Source organism: Syngnathus floridae, chromosome 22 (genome assembly GCF_059516105.1).
Source record: "Syngnathus floridae isolate MCC-2025c chromosome 22, RoL_Sflo_1.0, whole genome shotgun sequence".
Lineage (NCBI taxonomy): Eukaryota > Metazoa > Chordata > Actinopteri > Syngnathiformes > Syngnathidae > Syngnathus > Syngnathus floridae.
In genome coordinates this window covers 281,951-304,585 of record NC_142434.1, presented here as the reverse complement: position 1 = coordinate 304,585, position 22,635 = coordinate 281,951, and the positions used below count along the sequence as shown (strand labels likewise).

General features: G+C 55.8%; 1 protein-coding gene across 24 annotated transcripts in view; it reads left to right on the top strand.

The window, feature by feature from the left end:
- Positions 1–21,978, top strand: part of LOC148378967 (CUGBP Elav-like family member 2) — an 86,236-nt gene extending 64,258 nt beyond the window's left edge. For 4 of the 24 annotated variants that reach the window (XM_088367215.1, XM_088367221.1, XM_088367220.1 and 1 more), the window contains 13 exons: positions 5,969–6,165; positions 7,463–7,545; positions 9,588–9,636; positions 10,514–10,648; positions 12,500–12,579; positions 14,563–14,724; positions 15,148–15,211; positions 16,101–16,238; positions 16,996–17,124; positions 18,130–18,339; positions 18,454–18,556; positions 18,650–18,794; positions 18,894–21,978. In XM_088367215.1, coding sequence (XP_088223341.1) covers positions 5,969–6,165; positions 7,463–7,545; positions 9,588–9,636; positions 10,514–10,648; positions 12,500–12,579; positions 14,563–14,724; positions 15,148–15,211; positions 16,101–16,238; positions 16,996–17,124; positions 18,130–18,339; positions 18,454–18,556; positions 18,650–18,794; positions 18,894–19,094 — 1,696 coding nt within the window. In that variant the 3' untranslated portion in view covers positions 19,095–21,978. Of the gene's footprint in view, positions 1–5,968; positions 6,166–7,462; positions 7,546–9,587; positions 9,637–10,513; positions 10,649–10,862; positions 10,903–12,499; positions 12,580–14,562; positions 14,725–15,147; positions 15,212–16,100; positions 16,239–16,995; positions 17,125–18,129; positions 18,340–18,412; positions 18,557–18,649; positions 18,795–18,893 lie in introns of all 24 variants that reach the window. The other 20 variants (XM_088367218.1, XM_088367214.1, XM_088367228.1 and 17 more) reach the window with 17 other exon arrangements.
- Positions 21,979–22,635: the final 657 nt, after the last annotated feature.

Here is a 22,635-nt window from a genome sequence, read left to right as displayed (position 1 = left end):
CATCGCACGCTCATGTCTTGACGTCAGAGGCTGGCGCTTACGTAACAAGGCTGAGCTCGGTGGCAACCCGGTGCCCGTTTTGTAGCGTCGTCATCGTAATCTCGTCACGCGACGTCATCGTGCTACAATTGTGCGGCTTAGCTACCGCGGACGGCTCGTTCCAGCCTCGGGAGAACGCAAAGCGATTGGCACGGACTGAAAGGTTTCAAAATGTACAAGAAATATCAAGCCGTTGACATGTTTTCACCTTTTTCTTTTGGAAACAACTCATTGACGCATGTTAAGTTGCCCACTCGCCTCCCTCCCTCCCTCCCTCCCCACCTTTGGGCACGGGCACCAAGCGAGCAGATGAGCATCTTTTTGCTTTTGCGGCGAGCTGAGAGCTCCCATCCGACGTTGTTGCTCGCGTGTTGTGACGTCAGCGTTTTGCTTTTGGGTGGGTGTGTTGAACGTGAGCAGCCCGTCGGTGGCGTGTTGGGAGTGCGACTTGATGTTCTCTCCCACCTGCACGCGCCCGACCTTTGTGAATCCAGGCGTGTGCGCAACATGCGCTCAATGGCTTTTTTTTTTTTTTTCTCCTCTTCCCCTCCCCGAGAGGAGTGTTTATCGGGCGGCCTTGAGAGAAGCGCCGGGCTTTTTAGCGATGCGCTTAGCGGCACGTGCACGCGCACGCACGTGCGTGTGTTGTTGGTGTCCCTGGGTCTCCGCAAACTGCACAATGAAGCCTCTTTTCTCGCCGTATCGTCCTCTTCCTCCCAGGGATCATCAGTAGTCCACGCTTGTGTTTTTTTTTTTTTCCTTCTCTTTTTTCTCCCCCCTTCCTGTCTTCCTCTCCACTTTCTCTCGCTCTCCATCGGCAGCCGGCGAAGCGTGCCAAACGATCCCCTCGGTCCGCTCCGGTTACGGCACCAGAGGAGAGAAATTCCGGACGGAAGAGACGTCCCAATCGCCGCGAGGGGCCGACGGAGTGGCAACTTAGATGGCCAAAAGAGTCGAGTCAAAGCCAATCTCCAAAAGTAGGATCGCTCGTGGCTCGAGGTTCCAAGTTGTTGCCGTCCGTCGATGCGGCCGACCAGCCAGCCAGCCAGCCAGCCAGCCGGCCGGCCAGCCAGCCCGTCGACCGCAACCTTGACCGCCCCGCCGACACGGGTGCTAATGGGAAGCCCTCGTCTGTGTTTGGTCGGGTCCCTCAGCGTTGTGGGAACCATGCACGTCATCTATTTCGCAAATGGTGCCTGCGTGCTTGCACTACCACTGGCTGGCAGAAAAACAACATCCCTTTCATTTGAATTCCTGATTATTATTATCTGAGGATTTGTCTATTGTTGAAATGTTGTTTTTGCAATTGCGTCCAATGGTATTGGAAATGACCACACAGCTCCAAAGTCAACCGGCGCGAATGTAATTACAGAATGACATTGTGTCATACTGTGACATACTCTCACTCAGTCCTATTTGCGCGTCAGATTGCAGCGTGATCGATGGCGCCATTGTTGCGCTGTTATTGTGGAAGGCGGAGGACGGGGGCCTGCCTGCCTGCCTGCCCGCCTGCCTGCCGACGGCTTTATTGGGACGCATGATGTAGTGGCGGGACTCTCCGGGATGGCCGCAAACGGACCTGATCTTTAGTCCCCCGGGGAGGGGGCACTCATAAGTGAGATCTGATTTGCGCAGCCGAGCACAACAATCATCCATCCGCTTAAGAGCGAGCGCATCGGAGATTTTTGTCTTCCTCTCCGGGAGTTGATGGCATCTCCTTGTCTCATTCTTTCTTCTTCTCATTTTTGCACTATTGGCTCCAAAGGAAAAGTGTGTGTAGGAGCATTCAGGACCATTGGAAAGCGCACCCCGGCACTGGTGAGGGAGGCCCGCCCGCTCCGCTTTGAGTATTCGATTCTACCGTGGCCCGTTTGGACCGAAAAGAAAGCAAACGGGGCCTAATAGCGGCTTGAGGGAATTGCCGTTCTTCCTCTGCAAACTTTGCTTCAACTCTGGCTGCTCCAGTCTGTCGCCGGACTTTGTTGTGCCTTTGTTCCCCCTTCAAAGGAGACATCCAGTCGAACCCGACGCAGCGGCGGCGGCGGCATCTATTCCTCATTTTGCACACGGAAGCTTGTGGAATGGCGCCCGGGGCTTTTTCAGGACACAATGAAGTCAATCTGTTCAAGTTTCCCGTCGCATCCCCGCGGAAGCTCGGATTTCCTTCATTTTGCTCAGCCTGCCGCGGAGGTGCTCTCAATCAAGCGGCAAGCTAATTAGGGCGCCCGCCCGCCCGCCTGCCCGCCTCACCTCCACCGCCCTAATGACGGCGGCGTCGTGTCCTGTCCCGTCTTGTTTTTGTTGTCGTTTTTTTTTTTGCTTCCACTTCAAAAGGCGGCTCCCGGCAGAGCGGCCGCCGCCATTTAGCACCGCCGCGTGTTTTGTTTGCTCGTTAACTTTGTCGCTTGCCGTTTGGATCAAAGCGGCTTCGGAGGGTGAATTAGCGCGCTAGCTATTAGCGCTAATGGTACAGCGCCTCGACAGTTGGCCACGGATGGCTGGCTTGAAGGAGCGACTTGTGAGCGGCGGCGGCCTTTGTGCTTCCTGTTTTTTACAAGGTCACATTTGTACCTCAAGCCATTTAGGCCGGGAATAAGCTGTACCCTCATTTAGACAAGAGAAAACAATGATTTTTTTTTTCCCCCGCAAAATGATTGAAGCGGGACTCGCTTCAGGATTGAGTGACAAAACCAAAAAGTCAGCAAGTAACAATGTAGATGATGCAGGCACAACCCACTTTGGCTTTAGAGGCGATGAGCGGCGCCACCTTGCTAATGGCACGGCGGGGGGGTGGGGGGCCTGTCTCGTACACTTTGCTCGTCAAGCGGCTGTGATTGACAGCTGACGGCCGTTGTGCTTAGCCCAGAATGACGGACCGTCTTCCATAAGTGCTTTTTAGGATTGACGTCGCGTTGGCTTTCTCCCGGTAGAGAGAGAGACGGAGAGAGAGAGAGAGAGAGAGAGTCGCTCACCCTCACAAAGCTTGAGTCTTTAGTTGGCTTCACTGTTTTTGGTAAACACAAGCAATTACAGCACTGTGTGTGTGCGTGCGTGCGTGCGTGCGTGCCCGCCCCGGCGTTGTTTATCGGAGCGCCTGAGGCGCACACACGCGCACAGCTGCTGCCAGCCACTCGGAATGTGCGCAAGCTTTCAGGCCGCTTGACAGCCCAGAGTGACACAGCGGCAGCAGCAAACGTTTGCGCTGTCCCGGAAGCGGGCGGCCAAGTAGATATTCTTCCCACAGCCGCTCGATGTTCTCGGATGTATTTTGTTGTCCCGAACGGGAGGAGAACGAGGTGGCTTTTTGTACGACACCAAATGGCGATTGGGCGACGCCCCGTGGGAGACGTGAGCACGAGCAGAAGAAGGGTGGGATGCATCTTGGGTGACGTGTGCGTGCGTGCGCGCGCGCGCACATGATCCGATGAGTCATGGCCTCCCAAGTCTCCCGTCTCTCTTGTCTGGTCCTCCTTCCGCAGCTTCAGTATGTGCCATCCGGCTTGTCATTGTGGTGGGCGGGCGGGTGGTTGGGCGGGCGTGAGCCAGCCAGCCAGCCAGCCAGCCAGCCAGCCAGCCAGCCAGCCAGCCAGCCAGCCAGCCAGCCAGCCAGCAGACGTGCAAAAAGTCCTGAGTGGGAGCACGGTGTAAAGCCTTTGTCGTAATTCAGCGCAGCGCTCAATAGGAACCTTTCCACAGGTGACATATCTGTGCGCCGTGGCACCGCCCTTGCAAAAAAATCCATGCCTATTACTGCTAACAAAGCAGAATGGATGTGCGCCATCGATCGCACGGCCGGAGCGGCTGGCTAACGGCGGGCGAAGAAGCCCGACGTGGGAAATGTCAGCCTGGCCCTCAGGGACGCCGTCGGCCCCCCGCCCGACCGTGTCGTTATTGCTCTCGACTAGCGAGCGAGCACTTGTTGCTAACGGCTAACTGGCCAGCATTGTCCCCACTAAGTCTCCCGACGGGCGCGATGGAGCGCATTTCGACGAGCGAGCGAGCGAGCTTGTCATCGTTGCTCAGGGTGAGGCCCTTGTCGCTCAACTGCGGCGACACGACACTTGGCACCAAACTGCAAACCCGTCCGTCTTTGTGAGGCTAGAAGACCGGCGCCACCCGGCCGACATCGGTGCTAACGCCGGCAACTCGACGCCACGGACGCTGCCTGCCGCTCGCCACGCCTTGTCGATGCGCTCGCTAATTGCGCCGACATTGCGCGGGATGTGACGGAAGTCACGGCCGGATGCGACCTTGGCCCGTCTATTCCTGGCTGCCTAATTAGAGCAAGCGCTCGCTAACAAAGCCTCACTTTCCCGGAATTTGGCAGTCGTTTACAGCCCCCCGACTAACTTGACTAAACTAAGAAGTTGAGATTGCCAAGCGTGCCGGATGCGCCTTCACCCGCAGCCTCCTCATCCTGACTGTCAGACGCTCAAGCGGCGCGTGAGAGCGCCCGCTGCTTCATCAAACACGGAGAGGGAGAGAGAGAGAGGCAGGCGCGTGAAGCAGACGACGCGCTGGAGCTGCTCCGCGCTCGAGCTGCTCCACGCTCGAACCCTCCGACAGCCTCCTCGGCCATGTTTAATGTGTCGCCCGTGACTAGTAGCTAGCTATCTAGCTAACTAGCTAGCCATCGTTTGGCTCATTCTTCTGGTTTCTGTCCATTGAAAGGCGAGCTGGCGTCGATTTGTCTCAGCGGGGCCAATCGCGCAGCGGGCGGCAAAAGAGGGCATGAAGGGAGCGGCAAAGGAGAGCTGCCAAAGATCCCCTCCGGGTGGGCGGGCAGGCAGGCAGGCAGGCAGGCAGGCGGTCACCCATTTTCAGCATATTGCGCCATCTGCGGCGCAGTTAATTGCTATCCGTGACAATGTTTTTCCGAGCCATAAAGCCTAATGAAAAGGAGCACCCCGCCCGCCCGCCCGCCCGCCTGGCCGCCCGCCGGGCCGCCCGCCGGGCCGCCCGCCCGCCGGCCCAACCGCCCGCTGGCCCGTCCGCCCACCCTAACATTGTCTAATGTATCCTAATATAATGTCAGCCCTTCATGTTATCAGGCCCGACGCGGCGCTTTCCTCTTGCATTCCTTTTTGATTTGGCTTTTCAGGCCCGACGCCCCTGTCCTGTGCCCATTTGCGGGGTTCTTTTGGGGCCCCGGGTGGCAGTTGGCGTTGTCGTTGCTGCACTCATTTGCAAGATTGCGATTGTGAGAGATCCCAGGCCCGACGCGGCGGCGGCGGCGGCTCCCCCGCCCTCCAGATGCCGTGAAATTCTCTCGGAATCTCTTGGCACATCCGGAGCGCTTAAGCGATGCAATTAGTCTGTGTAAAAGTGTCAAGGGTGAAACGTTCCGTTGCCGCCGAGCACGTCCCGCTGTCGCCATAGCAACTAGATGAATGAAGATGACGCCGGAATGTGCCGTTTCATTGGAGTCGCGCTAACCGTCGTTAGCGTCGTTTTTTGCTGAGGGAAAAGCGAAACCTTGCTACCCGCTGTTGTCTTACCTGCGTGCATAAGTGCGTGCGTGCGTGCGCTCATGTCCTCATTAGCGTACGGCAGCTCGTTAGCGCACGGCTAGCCGAGCGCCAGGGCACCGTTGCAGTTTCATTAGTCGGCGTGACATTTATCTGATGCTTTTCTCTCTCTTGGTGTGGCATGCGTATAGCGTGTACTGCCATGTTACCATGGCGACCGACGTGTGCGCAAACACGCGCGCGCGCGCACACACACAAAATATATGTAATCAGCCATTATTCATCGATGCTCACGGCATACAGTAAATGCTAATCATCATCTGAAAGGTGCAAATGTGAGTGAGTCAGTGTGCGGTGCGTGCGAAAAAACGAAAAGAAAAAAAGATTTGAATCAACAAAAGCAGATTTTTTTTTTTAGGAGAAGGGTCTGTTTGTTAACGGCGCCGTGTCTCTGTGCGCAGTAACGGCACGGCCGGGAAGATGAACGGCGCGCTGGAGCATTCGGACCAGCCCGACCCGGACGCCATCAAGATGTTCGTGGGCCAGATTCCGCGCTCGTGGTCGGAGAAGGAGCTGAAGGAGCTGTTTGAGCCCTACGGCGCCGTCTACCAGATCAACATCTTGCGGGACCGCAGCCAGAACCCGCCGCAGAGCAAAGGTACCGTAGGCTAAAGGCAAAAGTAAGCCAGTTCGCAAAGCAACATTTTCTCACAAAGCAAAGCGTAAAGTTGAGTTGTGAAAGTGAAGGTCGTTTGAAACCAGGCCACATTTGAAGACAAAGCCGCGTCGAGGTCCCCAGACGCTGCCCGTTTAAGCGTGCCACCCGCACAAACGGATCGGAAGCGACGAGCTCGTCAACAGCAGCGCCGTTGCCGCCGCCGCCGCAGTAAGGCGCATCCAGCCAGCCAGCCGAGTAGGCGGGAGGCCAAGTGTGACACCCCTGATGAGACAGGCCGGGCGGGCGGGAAAGCGCAAACGGCGGCCGTCGATGCCGCCGCTCCATCGTGGCGGAAAAGCACATTTGGAGAAAACTTCTCAAGCAAATCAAAAAGGCGAGGAGGAGGCGAGACGGCGAGCCGGTGAGGCGGACGCATTCTTCCTCAAAAACAAAAAGAGGCAATAACTGCACAAACTGGCATTTGGCGAAGCTCCGTACTGGTGCGCCCGCGTGTCGGCGCCGGTTCATCTTAACGATGGCGTCTGGCCGCATGCGCCGCACAACAGGCCCGATGTCTTCATTCGCGGCCCCCGAACGCAAATGAGCGCCGATGATCCACCGTGGTGCGAGCAGACTCGTCAAAACGTGGCTTTCGGGTCCAAGCGGTACTTGCTGCGGATTTGCTGGAACTTCCGCGCCATTTGTCATTCCGATGGAAAAGGCTTTGCCGGCGCCGCCATCGCGCTTTGTTGCCAAAGTCGGGGCTGAGGACGGCCGGCACCGCTCTTCCCAATGAGCGAGTCAGGCGTTTGGCGCCTCCTCATGTATTTTGCGTTTGATGTGATTTTCAAGTGAGCCGAGCCATCCGCAGCCCCCCCGCCTGCCGCATCCGGAGAGCCCGTTGCGGCTGCGCCGGCCGCGTGACTGCTGACCTACATGGAATAAATAGCGTTTATTCCTGACAGCCGCTACGCCGCTTCTGCCGCTTCTCTTCTCTTAACCCTTGCGTACTCGTCCCCCTTCACGTACGGGCCGGGCCGGGCCGGGCCGCTCCGCTCCTGCCTTGGTCGTTGACGTGGCACAGCGTCTCACGTCTCGCCACTTCCTGTTTTTGGATAGATTTCATCCGGCCCAAATCATGGGGAGACGGACGGGGCTGACCCATCCCGTGCCCGATTAAAAGTCCAAAGGGCATCTTTGGACCTGGACGGCGGCCGGGCCCCGTTTTCAAGTGGTCGACAAGTGTCGGCGTCATTCTGTGGCTGATCTGTCTGTTTTTTTGTTGTTTTTTTTCCAGGCTGCTGTTTTGTGACGTTTTACACGCGGAAAGCCGCCCTGGAAGCTCAGAACGCGCTGCACAACATCAAGACCTTAACAGGGGTGAGCGTCTTTCCAATCGTTGCATTTTTCCGGAAAAGCAACGTTCCGTTTGAGCCTCTTATCCGAGCGAGCTGCGGGAGGAAAAGCCCGGGGGCGCTTTGGCGATTACGCACGCTGCCATGAATCGGTCCTCCCCTCCTTCTCGGTCCCCCTTTGGCCTTTTCACTTCAGGTAGCGAGCGGCCGGTAATCCTGCCAGCGGGGGGGGCTTGGGAGGGAGGGAGACGCTTGCGAGGTGTGGCGACCGCCAGCTCCATGCCCTTAACGCGCTTACTTGGCTTTTTCAGTTCTGGAGTGGAGCAAAAAGGCTGGCTATTCTACTACCTGGAGTTCTGCTTCCTTCCAAATAGGACAGGGAAATTTAAACCGAAATGCGATATTACACGAATACTGTTTTTTCATGTTTTGATAAAAACAAGCGAGAAAAAAGAAGCTCGATTTTCTAGCTCCAAAGGATGTTTTGTTTACAGCTATTTCCCAAACAAAACAATGGAAAGCTTCCATGATTTCAGAGAGTGGCATCTATGTAATCTTTTCCCCCCTCCACTGATGGGATGAACGTGCTGGATTCAATTGTTGACTTAGTCAGCAAATTTCTTTGTTAGTTTGTGTTTTGGAGGTTGCGTAGGGGTCTGGACTGATGCTTTGAGTGGAGACTTGCATTTGCTTTCTTTTTTTCCCTCTTTCCAGCGCACAAAAGGCCGAGTAAAAGGTGAGGCAAAAGTAGACGCCCACGCCGCAAATTAACAACGCCGACCGACCGAGGCAAAGTGCAGACGGCGGCCGAGGCCAAAGCAATAAATGCGTCTCGCTCGCTCGCTCGCTCGTTCCAAAAGAACCGCCGCCGTGCCGTGCCGTGCCGTGCCGTGCCGTGCCGTGGTTATAAAAAGTCTGCGCGCCCCTTGCTCGGCGTGCCGGCTTCGGAGACACCGAGAGCCATCGTTTCTAGACTTGTTTTCCAAATGAGCGAGGCCTACAACCAAGAAATGATGGAGTGAGCTTGAGAACGGCTTGCAAAAATGTGCACACCCACTAATAAGTCAAACCCTCGGGCCTCTCGGACTCCTTGCCTCGTTTTCCCTTTCAAGGCGCGTTTGGTCACAAGGAACGTTTGAGGCGACGCAACCTTATCGATTCCCGAACGTCTTTCCGGCAAATTGAAGGCTTTGATTCGCGCGTGACAGATGCCGCCAAGCGCCGCCCGCCCGCCCGCCTGCCCTCCAGAAGGGATGAAGGCAAGGACGGCGGGGAACGTAGGACGCGTCCTTGGTCCCGGAGCACTCGGCTTTGCCTTCCTCAGATGAAAGGCCTTTGATTGGCTTGCGCTCAAGGATGTTTGGAGGCTGCCCGAGTGCACGGCACAAGCGCTGAGCAGGTTGCTGGCAGCTTTTTAGCGGCGGGGGAAGCTTATTTGGTTTGTTTTATTTTTAATATAAGCTTGGACAAAATAGGGAAGAATTCAAATGTTTCTAAATTTGAACTCTGCAATCTAAAAGTTCTATTTGTTGAGGGCAAAACGTTGTCGTCCATTTTCGTCGTGTTAAGAGAATGAAGTGATCTTTTTGGAAATTGAGGCCAGTTTGCCTGCTTTTCGTCAGGCCGCCCCCCTCAGGCAGACTCGTGAACTGACAGACGCACAGACCGGCAGGAGGAGGAGGAGGAGGAGGGGGAGGGAGACTTGCTAGAATTGGATGATCAAAGTCTTGAATGGCACTGCGACTGAGCCTAAGGGCACACAGACACGCACACACCCGGCTGGCGTTTGAGTGTGATTGATTTGGCGCTAGATTCGGAGAATCGCTGTCATCCGTCTCTCTGCAGATCAAACGGCGACGTAATCCCCCATAAAGGAAGCAGACACAGCCGGAAGACAAAAATGCGGACATCCCAATGCCGTCACTTTCGGCGGGTGACCAGAGCCAACGCGGCCTTGGATTAGTTTCCGACTCGATGCGGTGGGGGGGGGGGAGAGGTCGATCAGATGCCCAATTTGAGGACGCCAAAAGCTGAAACTCACCGACTGGCTCTTGTGTCTACTTGCAGATGCACCACCCCATCCAGATGAAGCCCGCTGACAGCGAGAAGTCCAACGGTGAGCGCTCCAAAATCAAGGAAAACAAAAAAGCCTGCCGTCTTCTGCACGCGCGCACGCAGCCAGTCAGGAGGCAGCCGAGCGCTGAAGGAAAAGAGCTGGAGATGGATGTTCTCCATTTGCCAGCCGGGCCTTTGGCGTGAAACTGCGGCCAAATTTGAGCCGCTGCGACGGCGGCGTGACTTCATAAAGGCGGCGCGGTGAAATACGGAGCGGCGCGCACTCGGCACGCATCCATCCACTTAACGATAACGACCTGGAAATAAAGGCTGCGTTAGCGTGATGAATGGACGCCGCGAGCTCTATTAGGCCACGCCGCCGCCCGACTTCCGGAAAGGGAGGGGGGCCAGCGAGTGGAGTGGCCGTGCTTGGGCCGCCAGCCGCAGCAAACTACGAGATAACAAAGCAGCTTTTTGAGCCAGCGGACGGCTCGCAAAGGAGCGTCCGCCTAACCCAGCGCCACTTATCTTCTTACTTTTTTTTTTTTAAAGACGCAAACAATCCGCTGAGCAAAATAAACAAGCGCGCTATTGATTTCCCGAGTGCAACAGCGCGCTTGCCGATATATCTGCCGCGCCCGCCGCTGACACCAAAAGGAATCAGATTAGCATTGAACGGAGGGAGGGAGGGAGGGAGGGAGGGAGGGAGGAGGGAGGGCCACCTGAGTTGCGGACAATGAGCGCTCCGGTCGGCCTCTGTGTCACTGTGGAAAAGCTTCTCTCTCTCGCTCTCGCTCGCTCTTTCTCTCTCTCTCTCTCTCTCGCTCGCTCTCTCCCTCTCTCTCTCGCTCTCTCTACCTCCCTCCCTCTACCTCCCTCCCTCCCTCCCTCCCTCCCGGTTTGTCTTGCTCACCTTGTTCCGTGTGCTCTGGCCACAGCGGTGGAAGACAGGAAGCTGTTCATCGGCATGGTGTCCAAGAAGTGCAACGAGAACGACATCCGGGTCATGTTCTCCGCCTTTGGCCAGATCGAGGAGTGCCGGATCCTGCGGGGCCCCGACGGTCTGAGTAGAGGTGCGTGGCGTGGCGCGGTGCCGGAAGCCGCTGGCCTCCATCCGCAACAGCCTCCAGTGCGGACCTTGGCGTGACATCTTGAGGCTGTTGTGGGCGGTGGGAATATTTTGGCTCTATATAGCATCTTTCCCTCTCTCCCCCGACCCCTTTTTCCTGACCCGCCCCGCTCCGCTCACCCTCCTCCTCCCCCCCACCACCACCACCACCACATCAGTCCTGTACGTGCGCTTCACCTTGCCGTCCTCGCCCAGAAGGTTCGCTTGAAAGTACGCCCCGCACCCATTCAAATCTGAATTTGGCCCGCTACCTGACAAAACAGAATTTCCGCCGTGGCTTCTTAACGTGGGTCCTCGGGTCGGACCCGCCTCGCAAATGTGGAGTTGGCCGCCCCCCGAAATGGCCCCAAAAGGGGGCAAAGGTCAGCCACGCGGTTGCTGGTTCATAGCCTGGCCTTCCAGAGAGAATTGCAAATGCGAGCTCATTTTCAAAGCCACCACCTGTGCTTCCTGTGCCCCTTCCTCATGCCCCTCCCCCTTCTCCTCTTCTTCCTCTTCTTCCTGCCAGCTTCGGTGTCATCTTGTCAGTCGTGTGTTGTTGTTGTTGTTGTTGTCGTTGTGGTTCTCGTGTCGTTGTTTGAGCGTGGCTTTGACTCTCTCAGCGCGCCGCACGCACGCACGCACGCACGCTCTCTCTGGCGACAGCGCTTTTTGTCGTAATTTGTCCTGCCAACTACCGCCCGCCCACCCTTCTGCCCGCCATCCATCCGCCGACCTCTTTGCCCCCAGCGCCGCTCGTTTGTCCTGATCAATATTTGAAATGTCTGGAAGTGAAAAGAAGAAGTAGCACCGCATCGGTTTGGCCCGCTAATAAAAGCCCCCGACCGGCATGGCAAATAAACGGGTCCAAAAGCGAGTCCCGGGACCTGCCGGCCCCCCCTCACCCCGCCGCCGCTATTAAAAATTGCGCCATCAATCAGAGGAGCCGCGCCGCTATTAATAAAATATGGATCATACCGGCGGGCCGAGGGAGCCAGCCTACTTTCACAAAAGGACGACTTGCCGAGAGGTATTTTTAGGGCCGAGGGAGGGAGGGAGGGAGGCAAAGAAGCGACCAGCTTGACTTTATTTTGGGGCACCAATCGCTTCAAGCTGACTTTCTGGGCCACCCGTGGCTTGAGAAAAGGGCAACTTCCCCGTCAGTCATCTGGTGGGGGGGCAGGCAGACACCTCGACCTGGATGGAAGTCTCCGGGTGGGAGTCCCCGGGTGGGAGTCCCCGGGTGGGAGTCCCCGGGTGGGAGTCCCTGGGTGGAAGTCCTTAGAAGCAGCAACAAAATGTTTTGGGGGCGCTCTCCCGGTAGACACACCTACGTACCGACCTATGAACGCAGCTCAAGAGTGCCGGTTGAAAAGTTTTGGCCATCCTCTCAGGCTCACTTTCGGGAATCCTGGTCCCGTCAAATTGTTTTTGAAATTCCTCCCTCGTGAGTTCAAATTGGGTAGGCATCTTCAAAAGTCCAGCAATTGTTTTCCCTGGATTTGCGGCGAAATTTCCCACGCTGGGCTGGGCTGGGCTGGGCTCGGGATGGCGCGTGCGGATGCAGAGAGGGCGGGGCTGCGCTTGTCACGACGCCGTGCTTGTTCCCCGCTGTTGTTGCTATAGCGACCGACAACACTCGTTGTCCCGTTCTCTGTTTTTTGGGTCTCTTGTGGGTTTTTTTATAACGACGACGTGTCCAACCCTTTTGTCTTGTTTTTGTTCTTTCTCGTCTTTCCTCTTCCTGCCCTCCCTCCCTCCCTCCCGCTGTCCCGCCATCCCTTCCCCTCCTCCCTCCCTCCCTCCCTCCCTACAGGATGTGCCTTTGTCACGTTTTCCACCCGAGCTATGGCACAGAATGCAATCAAAGCCATGCACCAGTCTCAGACGATGGAGGTACCGTACCCTCTCATCTTGTACCCGCCGTCAAATGTGGAGATGAATTTGTGTTGCAGCCACTTGAGCGCTCGCACTCACTTTGAATCCAAAGAGTCTTTGCACGCGTGGGGCGCCAAATTTCACCAGCTGCCTTTTCACGTCTTTCCGTCAGCTCTGACCTTGTGACGGCACAATTATGGCGCGCCATCAAAGTTGAGCGTCACGCCTCCGCACCGGGACGCGGCCTCGCTCAAATGTTTGCCGCAATCCGGAGGCTCCTCCGGAGGCTCGTTTGCCTCGGTCTCGCTCGTAGGCCGAATGTGGCGAATATGCGCGAGGGGCGCCAACAATCGCAGCGTAAGAGCGGCTAAGCTGCCTCACCTGTGACTCGGGGCCGGCCCTCATCGGCTACGCCTGAACGGGATGGCGCTCGCTTCTTTTCTTTTTGTGCCTTCCGGATGGGGGACGGGCCCGAGTCAGCGCTAATAAGCGAGCCCCGACGGCCTCGTGGCTTTGCATCATTGTGCGCTTGGGAGGATTTGATGCCAATGAAACTGGAGCGTGGTGTGCAGGGAAATGGAGCCAAAAATGGATGTATGGAGGTGATGAACGGCCAGAAGTAGAAATGTGCGCAGGTGTCTCTCTCTCTCTCTCTCTCTGTCTTTCTGTCTGTCTGTCTGTCTGTCTGTCTGTCTGTCTGTCTGCGTGCATGTTGACACTGTCGTATCCGGCGTCTCATTACGGCGTGACATTCGCGTGGCGCCCGCCCGCCCGCCCGCTTGCCCGCCACCTGAATGTCATGTCCTAATCAAAGCGGATGCCAGCAGGACTCCCGATTGGTTGACGGGCCTCGCCACCGTCACGCACGTGTGAGCGGCATTCTTTCCGGCGCCTGCTTGTGTCAGCTCCCGTCCGGGATCGGCAAATTCCGTTGGCCGCGTCGCGAGTGCAACAAAGCCGTGCGTGCTGCAAAAGGCAGTCTGCCATTTTGCCTGGTGGCGGCCATTTTGAGATCTGCGAAATGGCTGCTTTAGCAACGTGACGTTGGCTGGCAATCCAAAAAAGGTTCTGGGGAAGCGGCTGAAGACAGACACAGACAGAAGGTCCGCCGCTTTGCTTTAAGGGCAACCGGCTCATTTCAGGGATTTTGTCCCTCGGGAGAGATTTGAGCGCTCGTCCCCACAGCCGGAGCCGCGTTTTGCCAGTCGGAAGTCCAAAAAAGAAGGCGCCTGTCGTTTTGAGCGTCCCGTAGAATTGCTTTTGAAATGTCAAAAGCGCTCGACGCTTGGGTCTATCATGAGGAGAAGGCAAAAAGGAGCGCTCTCTCCCTCCCTCCCTCCCTCGCTGGCTCTGCGTCTGCCGTCTCGCTTCGGCCCCGAAGCCCCTTGACTTGGATTTGGTGATCAGACCCACCAAGAAGAAAAGCAAAATGCACTGGACAGCTATGATGCAAAGATGATCCAAATTTGGCAAAGGGGGGAAACAAATGGTGGCAAAACAAAGCCTGATCATACTCAATCTTGCCCCCCCGCCCCTCAAATAAAAAAAAAAAAGAATCTCACACACAGACAGAAAGTGAGTGGGCCGCCCAGTCTCCCCAATTAAAGAGATAATGGAAATGTCTCAATCTTCAAGTGTTGCCGCTCCTTCCTGCTCTTTGCGGTCATCCAATCGCTCTCCCTCCCTCCCTCCCTCTCACACACACACACACTTGCGCAGCTGATGAAATAGTTGAAGAAGTGGGGAAATCTTTTTCTGGACTCGCAGATAAGTGAGCCCTTGCGGACCCCGCTGGCTTTGGAGTCGGGCTTCCTGTGTGCGCACGCGTGCACGCGTGCACGTGTGCGTGTGTGTCATTTCGGGTGCTTTCAAGTGGCGCCCCCGCCGACAAGTGCAATGGCACGATGGCAGAGCGAGCGACACTTTGGATGGCACAAAGAGCGACGGCGCAAACGCTTGTTTTTTGTTTTTGTTTTGTCACGTTGCGCCGGCGCGCGGCAGGGCTGCTCGTCCCCCATGGTGGTCAAGTTTGCCGACACGCAGAAGGACAAAGAGCAGCGGCGTCTGCAGCAGCAGCTGGCCCAGCAAATGCAGCAGCTCAACAGCGCCACCACCTGGGGGAGCCTGACGGGCCTGGGCGGACTCACCCCGCAGTACTTGGCGGTAAGATCGGGCGGCGGCGCCGCCTCCTCTGGTACGCTCAATGCAACGTTTCCACTACCGACGAGGTAGAAATCTTCACCGGGCACTATTCTTGGAGGCGAGGAGCTCAATTCAGCCTTTATCTCAAACAAAAGGATGAGCCCTTTTAAAGGTCTTCTGGTCTTTGTTACCATGACAACCCCGCCCCCCGCCACACAGCCTTCCCAAATTAGACATAAAGGGAACGACGAGGAGGAGGCAGATGAATGAGAGTCATTTTTAGGAGCTCTTGGTGGGCCGCCATGAAACTTTGAATATTTCCTCTCATCCGTCTTTGAAACAATCGGGCGCAAAAAGTGGCTTTGGCTTCTACTACGGCCACCCCCCAAATAGGATGATACGGGAACTCAAACTGAAGCTTTGTTTTCTTGTCTTTGTGCGCAGTTGCTCCAACAGGCCACTTCCTCCAGCAACCTGGGCGCCTTCAGCGGGATCCAGCAGATGGCGGGTGAGTTTCCGGCGTGGCGCGGCGAGGCGGCACGGCGCCTCCCTCTCCGTCCAAAAGCATCGCCGGCCGATGAGATTGGTCGGTCGGTCGGTCGGTCGCCCCCGAGATCCATCGAGCCCGGCCCGGCCCGGCAAAGATTTGTCACGAGCGCCCGGCAGCTCGCTGGGGCTGGACTCAAATGGCAGGCGTTGATCGCTGGACGCCGGCGTGCGGCGGTGCGCCCGCCCTTGCACGGTGGCCTCGTCCCGGCAGACTTTGAGCCCTTTCCTCCCACTCGGCGCGCTCGCCCAACGTGCCTCACAAACTCGCTTTTTGTCCTCTCTCTGTCTGAGGCAAAGTGTCTGACTGTCCTTGTTCCCGAATTCTTTGGCCATGCAAGCGTCTTGGTTCTGCCATTCTTTGACCACCATCATGTCTTTGTCTCCAAAGAAGTGTTCTTGGCCTTTGGCAATGTTTCTTTCTCCCGGAAGTTCCCTTCTCGGCGAGGTCTTTGACAAAGTGTCTTTGTCCCGGAATTCAAAGACTTATTCCACAGTCCGTTGGGCGCCAACGGCCGGCCCGGCTCCTCGACGACACCACGGCAAAGTTGATTCCACCGGCTTGTATGTTTTGTGGGACTTGCGCCCCGCCCGATTGAGCCAGGAGGCCCCTGACTGGCTGGCTGGCTGGCTGGCTGGCTGGCCGGCCGGCCGGCTGGCTGGCTGGCTGGCCGGCTGGCTGGCTGGCTGGCTGGCTGGCCGGCTGCCTGGCTGCCTGGCTGGCTGGCTGGCTGGCTGGCTGGCTGGCTGGCTGGCTGGCTGGCTGGCTGGCTGGCTGGCTGGCTGGCTGGCTGGCTGCCGCCTGCCTACCTGGCGAGCCGGCTTGACTCTGTGGCTCCCCCTCTCTGCAGGTATGAGCGCACTGCAGTTGCAGAACTTGGCCACTTTGGCAGCGGCGGCGGCGGCGGCGGCCCAAAACTCCGCCAGCCCGTCCACCGCCAACGCCCTGTCCTCCGGCGCCGCCTCCCTGGGAGCGCTGGCCAGCCCAGGTAACGCCGCAGTGCCGTCCGTCGGCTCGCCCCGAACGCGGGCGCCGGGGGATCGCTCACCGACATTGCCGCCAAACTCCACCGATCACCCGTCGGCCATTTGTGTGACACGCCTTGTACGTGCCTGCGTGCGTGAGCGTGCTTGTTTTTGGTCAGCTGTTTGTCGGTGCTACCGGCTTGTTTTTGTAGGATTCCACTGCGTGTGCTTACCCAAAGTGTATAGGGACAAAAAAAAAAAAAGGCATCAAAATGTTGACAACAGAAATGACAAAAACTTGAGCATGAATTGAGATACCAAAAACTTGCATTATGAGTTTCGGAACAAAGAAAATGGCATTATGAGTTGAGATAAAGACGTGGAAATGGTTGCATGAAATTTGGATGGGGCAGATTGGTTGGGCATTTTGGGTAAGCACAAGCGCCTGTGGCGCCTGTAGGCTCCAAATACGGGCGCGAACACATGCCCCTCCTTCTTCTTCCTCGTTCTTGGTGGACATTGCGCCTCACCACTGCCACCTGCGGCCACCAGCCTGCATGGAACCGCTAGTTCATCGTCACCTCACGCACACGCGCGGCCCTTCCCACGCGTAGATTTTTTTTCTGGTTGTTGTGCTCTTGTGTTTTGGTTTTCCTTTGCTCGTCGGTCGGCTTGGCCCATCTGTGGGGGGGGGGGGTGTCGGGCGGACCGGCCGCAGGCTTTCGGCCGTTTGCCGACGTCCCCCACCCTGACGGCGTTTATCTTTGCGTGTGTGTCCAGCAGGGGGCGCCCCCGCCGGCTCCAGCGCGGGCGGCATGAGCTCGCTGACGTCGCTGGGCACCCTGCAGGGCCTGGCGGGCGCCACCGTCGGCCTCAACAACATTAACGCGCTAGCAGGTAGCGTCAACAGTGAGTATTCGTCCTGCCATCTGCCACGCCCTCACAAAGAGGCCTCGGAGCCTCGACTCCGCCTCCTACGAGTACGCCCAATTGGCACGCGTCGGTAGACGTGTCCCGCTTCGTAGGATCCGCTCCCAAGGCCAAAGCCTCTCCGTCCCTCTCGTGCCTGTTATGTTGCCGTGGTAACCATCCATTGGCTAGTTGGCCTTTGCTACCTCTTGTCTATGTCCTGCCGCTTCCTGCTGCATTGGCAGTGGTCAGTCTTCCGCTTTGGCAGGCAAGCCTTTGAAAAGCAACCCTGGGCAATGAGCCACGTGCTGCTTCACCTGCCGCATAAAAGAGCACAAAGCTGTGAAAGTGAGCGTTGTTATTGTTTTTCCGTGAAAGTCGGCTGATGTAAATCTGTGCTGACGCCCCCCCCCCCCCGTGCCCCGCCCCCTTCTGGGGTCTTCATCGGCTCTTGTGACAGGCGAGCTTCCGACACATTATTCTCCGCTGACCTTTAGCGCATCCGCTGTCCCAGTTGAAGTCTGTGGCGGGGGGGCTGGGGGGGGTCTTGAGCACATCCTCCCCACTCGGCCTCATTTAAACACATCTAAACCTTAATTGAATTGCAAAGGTCAGCGGTGCAATTATTCCAGAATAAATGAGTGACCTATAATCCTGAGTGCCGCAGTGATCATTTATTTGCTCACGTCTGACGCTGAGACGACAGGACGCCCCCCTCCCCCCCCGACAAGTTGCACCGGGTGGTGAAATGAAGCCGTGACATGCCGCTAATGAGCGCCACCGCCGCGTTCGCCGCGTGCCGAGTGACCTCGCGGTCGATGGCAACGTTAAAATGAGAACCGAATGACTCCATTGACTTGTATTGTTGAACCTTTTCCACAATAATTGTTCATTTGGCAAAAGTGGAGCCGAGGCCGAGGAGCAAAGCCGAGCGCGCTCTCGTCTCTTGGTCGAGATCTTGGTCCTCGTCTCTTCACGGATGTAAAGTTGGCGAAATGCTCTCAGGTATGGCGGCCCTCAACGGCGGCTTGGGCGGCGGCGGTCTGGCCAACGGGGCGGCGGCGGCGGCAGCGGCGGCGGCGGCGGCGGCGGGCACCATGGACGCGCTGACGCAGGCCTACTCAGGGATCCAGCAGTACGCCGCCGCCGCCTTGCCCACCCTCTACAGCCAGTCGCTGCTGCAACAGCAGGGCGCCGCCGGCAGCCAGAAGGAAGGTACGCCACGTGAGCTGCGCTCAATGGCTTTTGATTAGGGATGGGCGTGACCGACGTCCGCTGTGAGCCGCAGGTCCCGAAGGCGCCAACCTGTTCATCTACCACCTGCCGCAGGAGTTTGGCGACCAGGACATCCTGCAGATGTTCATGCCTTTTGGGAACGTGGTCTCCGCCAAAGTCTTCATCGACAAACAGACCAACCTCAGCAAGTGCTTCGGTAAGGGGCTTTGCCTTCCGGACGCCCGACGCATTTGGACGGCGGAAACTGCCAGAAGCCTTTTTGTTCTTTTTCCTTCTGTCTTTCTTTCAGGCTTCGTGAGCTACGACAATCCGGTGTCGGCGCAAGCGGCCATCCAGGCCATGAACGGCTTCCAGATCGGCATGAAGCGGCTCAAGGTGCAGCTCAAGCGCTCCAAGAACGACAGCAAACCTTACTGATGTCGGGCCGGGCCAGGGTGAGGTGTGGCCGGCAAACGCTGCCGCCGCCGCCGCCGCCGAGTGTGGTTTGCTGTGGTCTCGGGAGTAACTGTGCTCTTGTTGTGCTCCTCTTCCAGAACATCATCTCCATGCCTGGCTTGCGTGTCTCGCCCCCCCTCCCCCCCAGCAAAAACATTGTCATTGGCCCCACCGCCGGCCAGACGAACAAACAAAAACTCAAGCGTCTCAAGGTTGGTGTCTTTTTTTCTTTTCTTTTTTTCTCTCTTTTCTCCTCACCTGCGCTGAGCCGCGCTCGCCCCAACGCTGACGCCTACTGAACATTTTCTTTGGATTCGGATCACCTTTTGACTTTTTTTTGCATGTGACCTCATGTTTTGGTGAGGTGACAACCACAAATCAATGTGAAACCAACACAGAAGCTGCACTCATTGGTACAAAAAACATTTGCTTGGTCTTTCCTTTGTGACGCGTTTGTGTGTGTGTGTGTGGGGGGGGGGGGGGGGGGGGGCGGTGTGGGGCGCCCTGGTGTGGGGCGCCCTGGTGTGGCCCAGCTTAAGACTACTTCCGCACAGTTTGGACTCTGAAGCTGTTTTTACATTTTTCAGGCCGTGTAAAGTTTTTGATAAGGAGTTTCTCACTAAAGTCTATATAGAGAACCACTTTTTTCTAGAGTAGTTTCAAGGGGAACAACAACAACAACAACAAGGGGGGAGGGTGGGTGGGGGGAGCGAGCGAGCGAGCGAGCGAGATTTGAGAAATGCTACCTACTTGTGTGCCCTTTTGCTGAACTGCCTCCCAGACAGACAATCCGTGGTTTCAATGCACATGATGAGATGACCTATATTTTCTACTCTTTCAATGTATTCAAGTACAAAAGAACAAAGAAATGTCGGTGCTTCTCGTGACTTTTAATATCTCATGGCAAGTCCAAGACGCTCTCGTCTCATCTATTCTTTGACCTTATTTTTCGTTTTGAAAGAGAAGACTCGAGTTTACTTGAACAATAGCCTTTCTTAGAAATTTGTTGTTGTTTGTTTGGATTTTGGTTGTTGTTGTTCTTTCTGTTGTTCTTTTTTTGTTCCGCTTAACTGGTTGTCGTATAATTAGCTCGATAAAAGGAGTCAAATCTATATCAATGGAAAGAAATCTATGAATCTCTATATCTCTAATGTCAGCTTGTGGAGCATCAATGTCATGATTTGATTTGTCTATGTGATGGCAACCAAATATTTAGACGTGCCGTTTGTGTTTTTGTCTTATAACCGAGATTTTGAAAAACAAAAAGTGGACTTTAGTGCCAAATTGGGAAGAAGCGACTTCCCGCCTAGCGCGTGTGCGTGCGTACCGTCCGTCGCCGTCTTCTTCTTCTCCTTCTCTTTGTGACATGATGATGATGATGATGATGATGATGATGATTTGCTAACGCGTATTTTCTTCTCAGTGTTTTCATATTTAAAACATTCTCGATTTCAAACGAGAAAAACGCTAGAGTTTGTTCACTTGTGTGGTCGGTCTTGTTGCCTGAGAAAAATGTCATGTTTGCTTTTTATTTAGACTTTTGTTCTCTTTGTAAAAATGTACAAAAAAATGCAAAGTGCCCATGTGTCACATATATATATAAACCTAAATCTCTCTATATATCTCTAGACATGTGCACACGCACGCACACAATTGTGCAAGACCTCACTTTGTTGTTGTTGTTATTATTATTATTAATGTTATTATTATGATTATGATTATGATTGTTGTTATTGTTGTTGTTGTGCGGGAGAGACCCCAAGTGTGAACACTTCCACTGGAACCACACGCGCTCGCGCGCATGCGCATGCACATGCACACACTTGACTGACGCATGCGTATACACATTGGCAAGCCTCAAGGCACGCGCGCGCACACACACACACTCAAACTAAGCTACCTGTCTACACGTACACGCACATTGAAACAGACACTCACACGAGCAAGCCTTAGCACACGCGACGCGGGTCCAGGCTCGGTCGGGCGCGTCACTTTCCAAGCAAAGCACAGCGCGAGCGGGCGGGCGGGCGGACGGAAGGACGGACGGACGGACGGAGCCGCACCCCCACCCCCACCCCACCCCACCCCACCCCACCCCCCTCCTGCCGGCCGCGTGCGGCGTCAACAAGCCAAAGCAAATTTACGCGGCCCGGCGTCGTCGCGCGACGCCTGACCCAGAAGCCTCCCTCCATCCTCTGCGCCTCTTTTATTTTTTTGCAAAAAAAAAAGAGCGAGATAGAAAAGCAGCGCTGTTTTGTACACAAGATGCTCACCACTGGCCTTAAGCAGGGACGTCAGCCTCACCACCTTTTGCCAAACCAACCAACCAACCAACCAATCAACCAACCAACCAACCACTTTTGAAGACGTTGGCGGATTTCCTCCCAAGGTGGCTTGCCTGCGCCGTTCTCGGACCCAACCGTCGCCTGCCTGCCTGCCTGCCTGCCTGCCTTCCGGATTTCCTCACTCAAATTGCGTCGGCCATCCACATCTGCACAGTGCATGAACGAGCCCTGCGCAGCGACTTTGGAAGAGGCTCGCCCGCCCGCCCGCCCGCTCGCCCGCCCGCTCGCTCGCGTTATTCTAACGGAGTAAGTCGTTGTCTTGCCTGCCAATTGCGCATTTTGAAGGGCTTGCAGCCGGTGCCCGCGAGCGGCGGCGTTGCACGGGACAAAAGCAAACCTTCCTGTCCGCATTTCCAAAGCTCCTCTTGAGTAGCAGCCGAGAGCTTTTGCGCGCCTCTTTCTGCCAACATAAGGGTTCCTTCCGATGGGTTTGTTTTGCAAGACCTTTCTGTGATTCGGCTGGCTGACAAAGTCACATGAGGCGTTCACTTGACAAGCACAAGCGTGGTTCCTCTGTGGGTCGTTTTGTTTGTAATTCTTTTTTCATTGAACCGTTCACATGGGGGCTCTCCCGCTGCTTGTAACTTTGGATCTTGTCACTTCTCTGTCGGCCTTCCTCAATTAATCACGTCTTTGATTAAGTGCTATTTATGGAAACAAAATGGGGGGGAAAAAATCATAAGCTTGTGATTTCTTTGCATTTTGACTTGTCGAGTGTTTTGGAGCATCTAAAAAATGTCTGTGTGTGATTTTTGCCAAATAACGCTTGTTCCCGTGTTCTTTTTGTTTTTTTGTTTTTTTTTTGTATTTCCAAAACTAAAAGAGTTTTAAAAACGTGTTTTTCCTTGGTTGTGTTTTTGTGGAGCAAAGTTGGCGTGATTTTCCGTGTGTGGTTTGACCATGCACGTCTTTCTATTTGTCCCGACGCGGAGGGAAAGGTTGGATGGAGCAGCTAGCTTCCCGTGCTGCTATCTATCCCGTTGAGGCCTATCTATCACCTGCCGCTCCCGGCCGGACAATATTCCGCAATTTGCGTCAAACTGGCGCAGGCGGCTGGTTCTCGCCGCCTTCAAATCTCGCAAGCGTCCTTCCTCTCCGATAAGCCGCCAAATCCGCAGTGCCGCGCGGTGGCTTTTGCGGCCGCCACGTCTCTTATTAAATATTGATTGAGGAGTTGAAGCCCGCTAATCTGGCCTGCCCGTCCGTCCGTCCGTCCGTCCGTCCGTCCGTCTCGCTCCATATTACATCTGCGGCACCAACCCTCATCCCTTGGATTTGCCTCCACCCGTTTGGATGTTATGCCGCTTCTGCTGCTTCTGCTGCTCCTGCTTGTATTCCCAACACTAAGAGGTCTGTTTTTGCGTTGGTTTCCTTTTTATCTTGACCACATTCAATAGAATAAGGTGTATTTTTTGAATTAATCATGGCTGAAAGATTGCAGCGTCTTCCGCTGCTAGGCGTTGTTCTCCCGCGGCAAAATTCTCCAACATCTTTC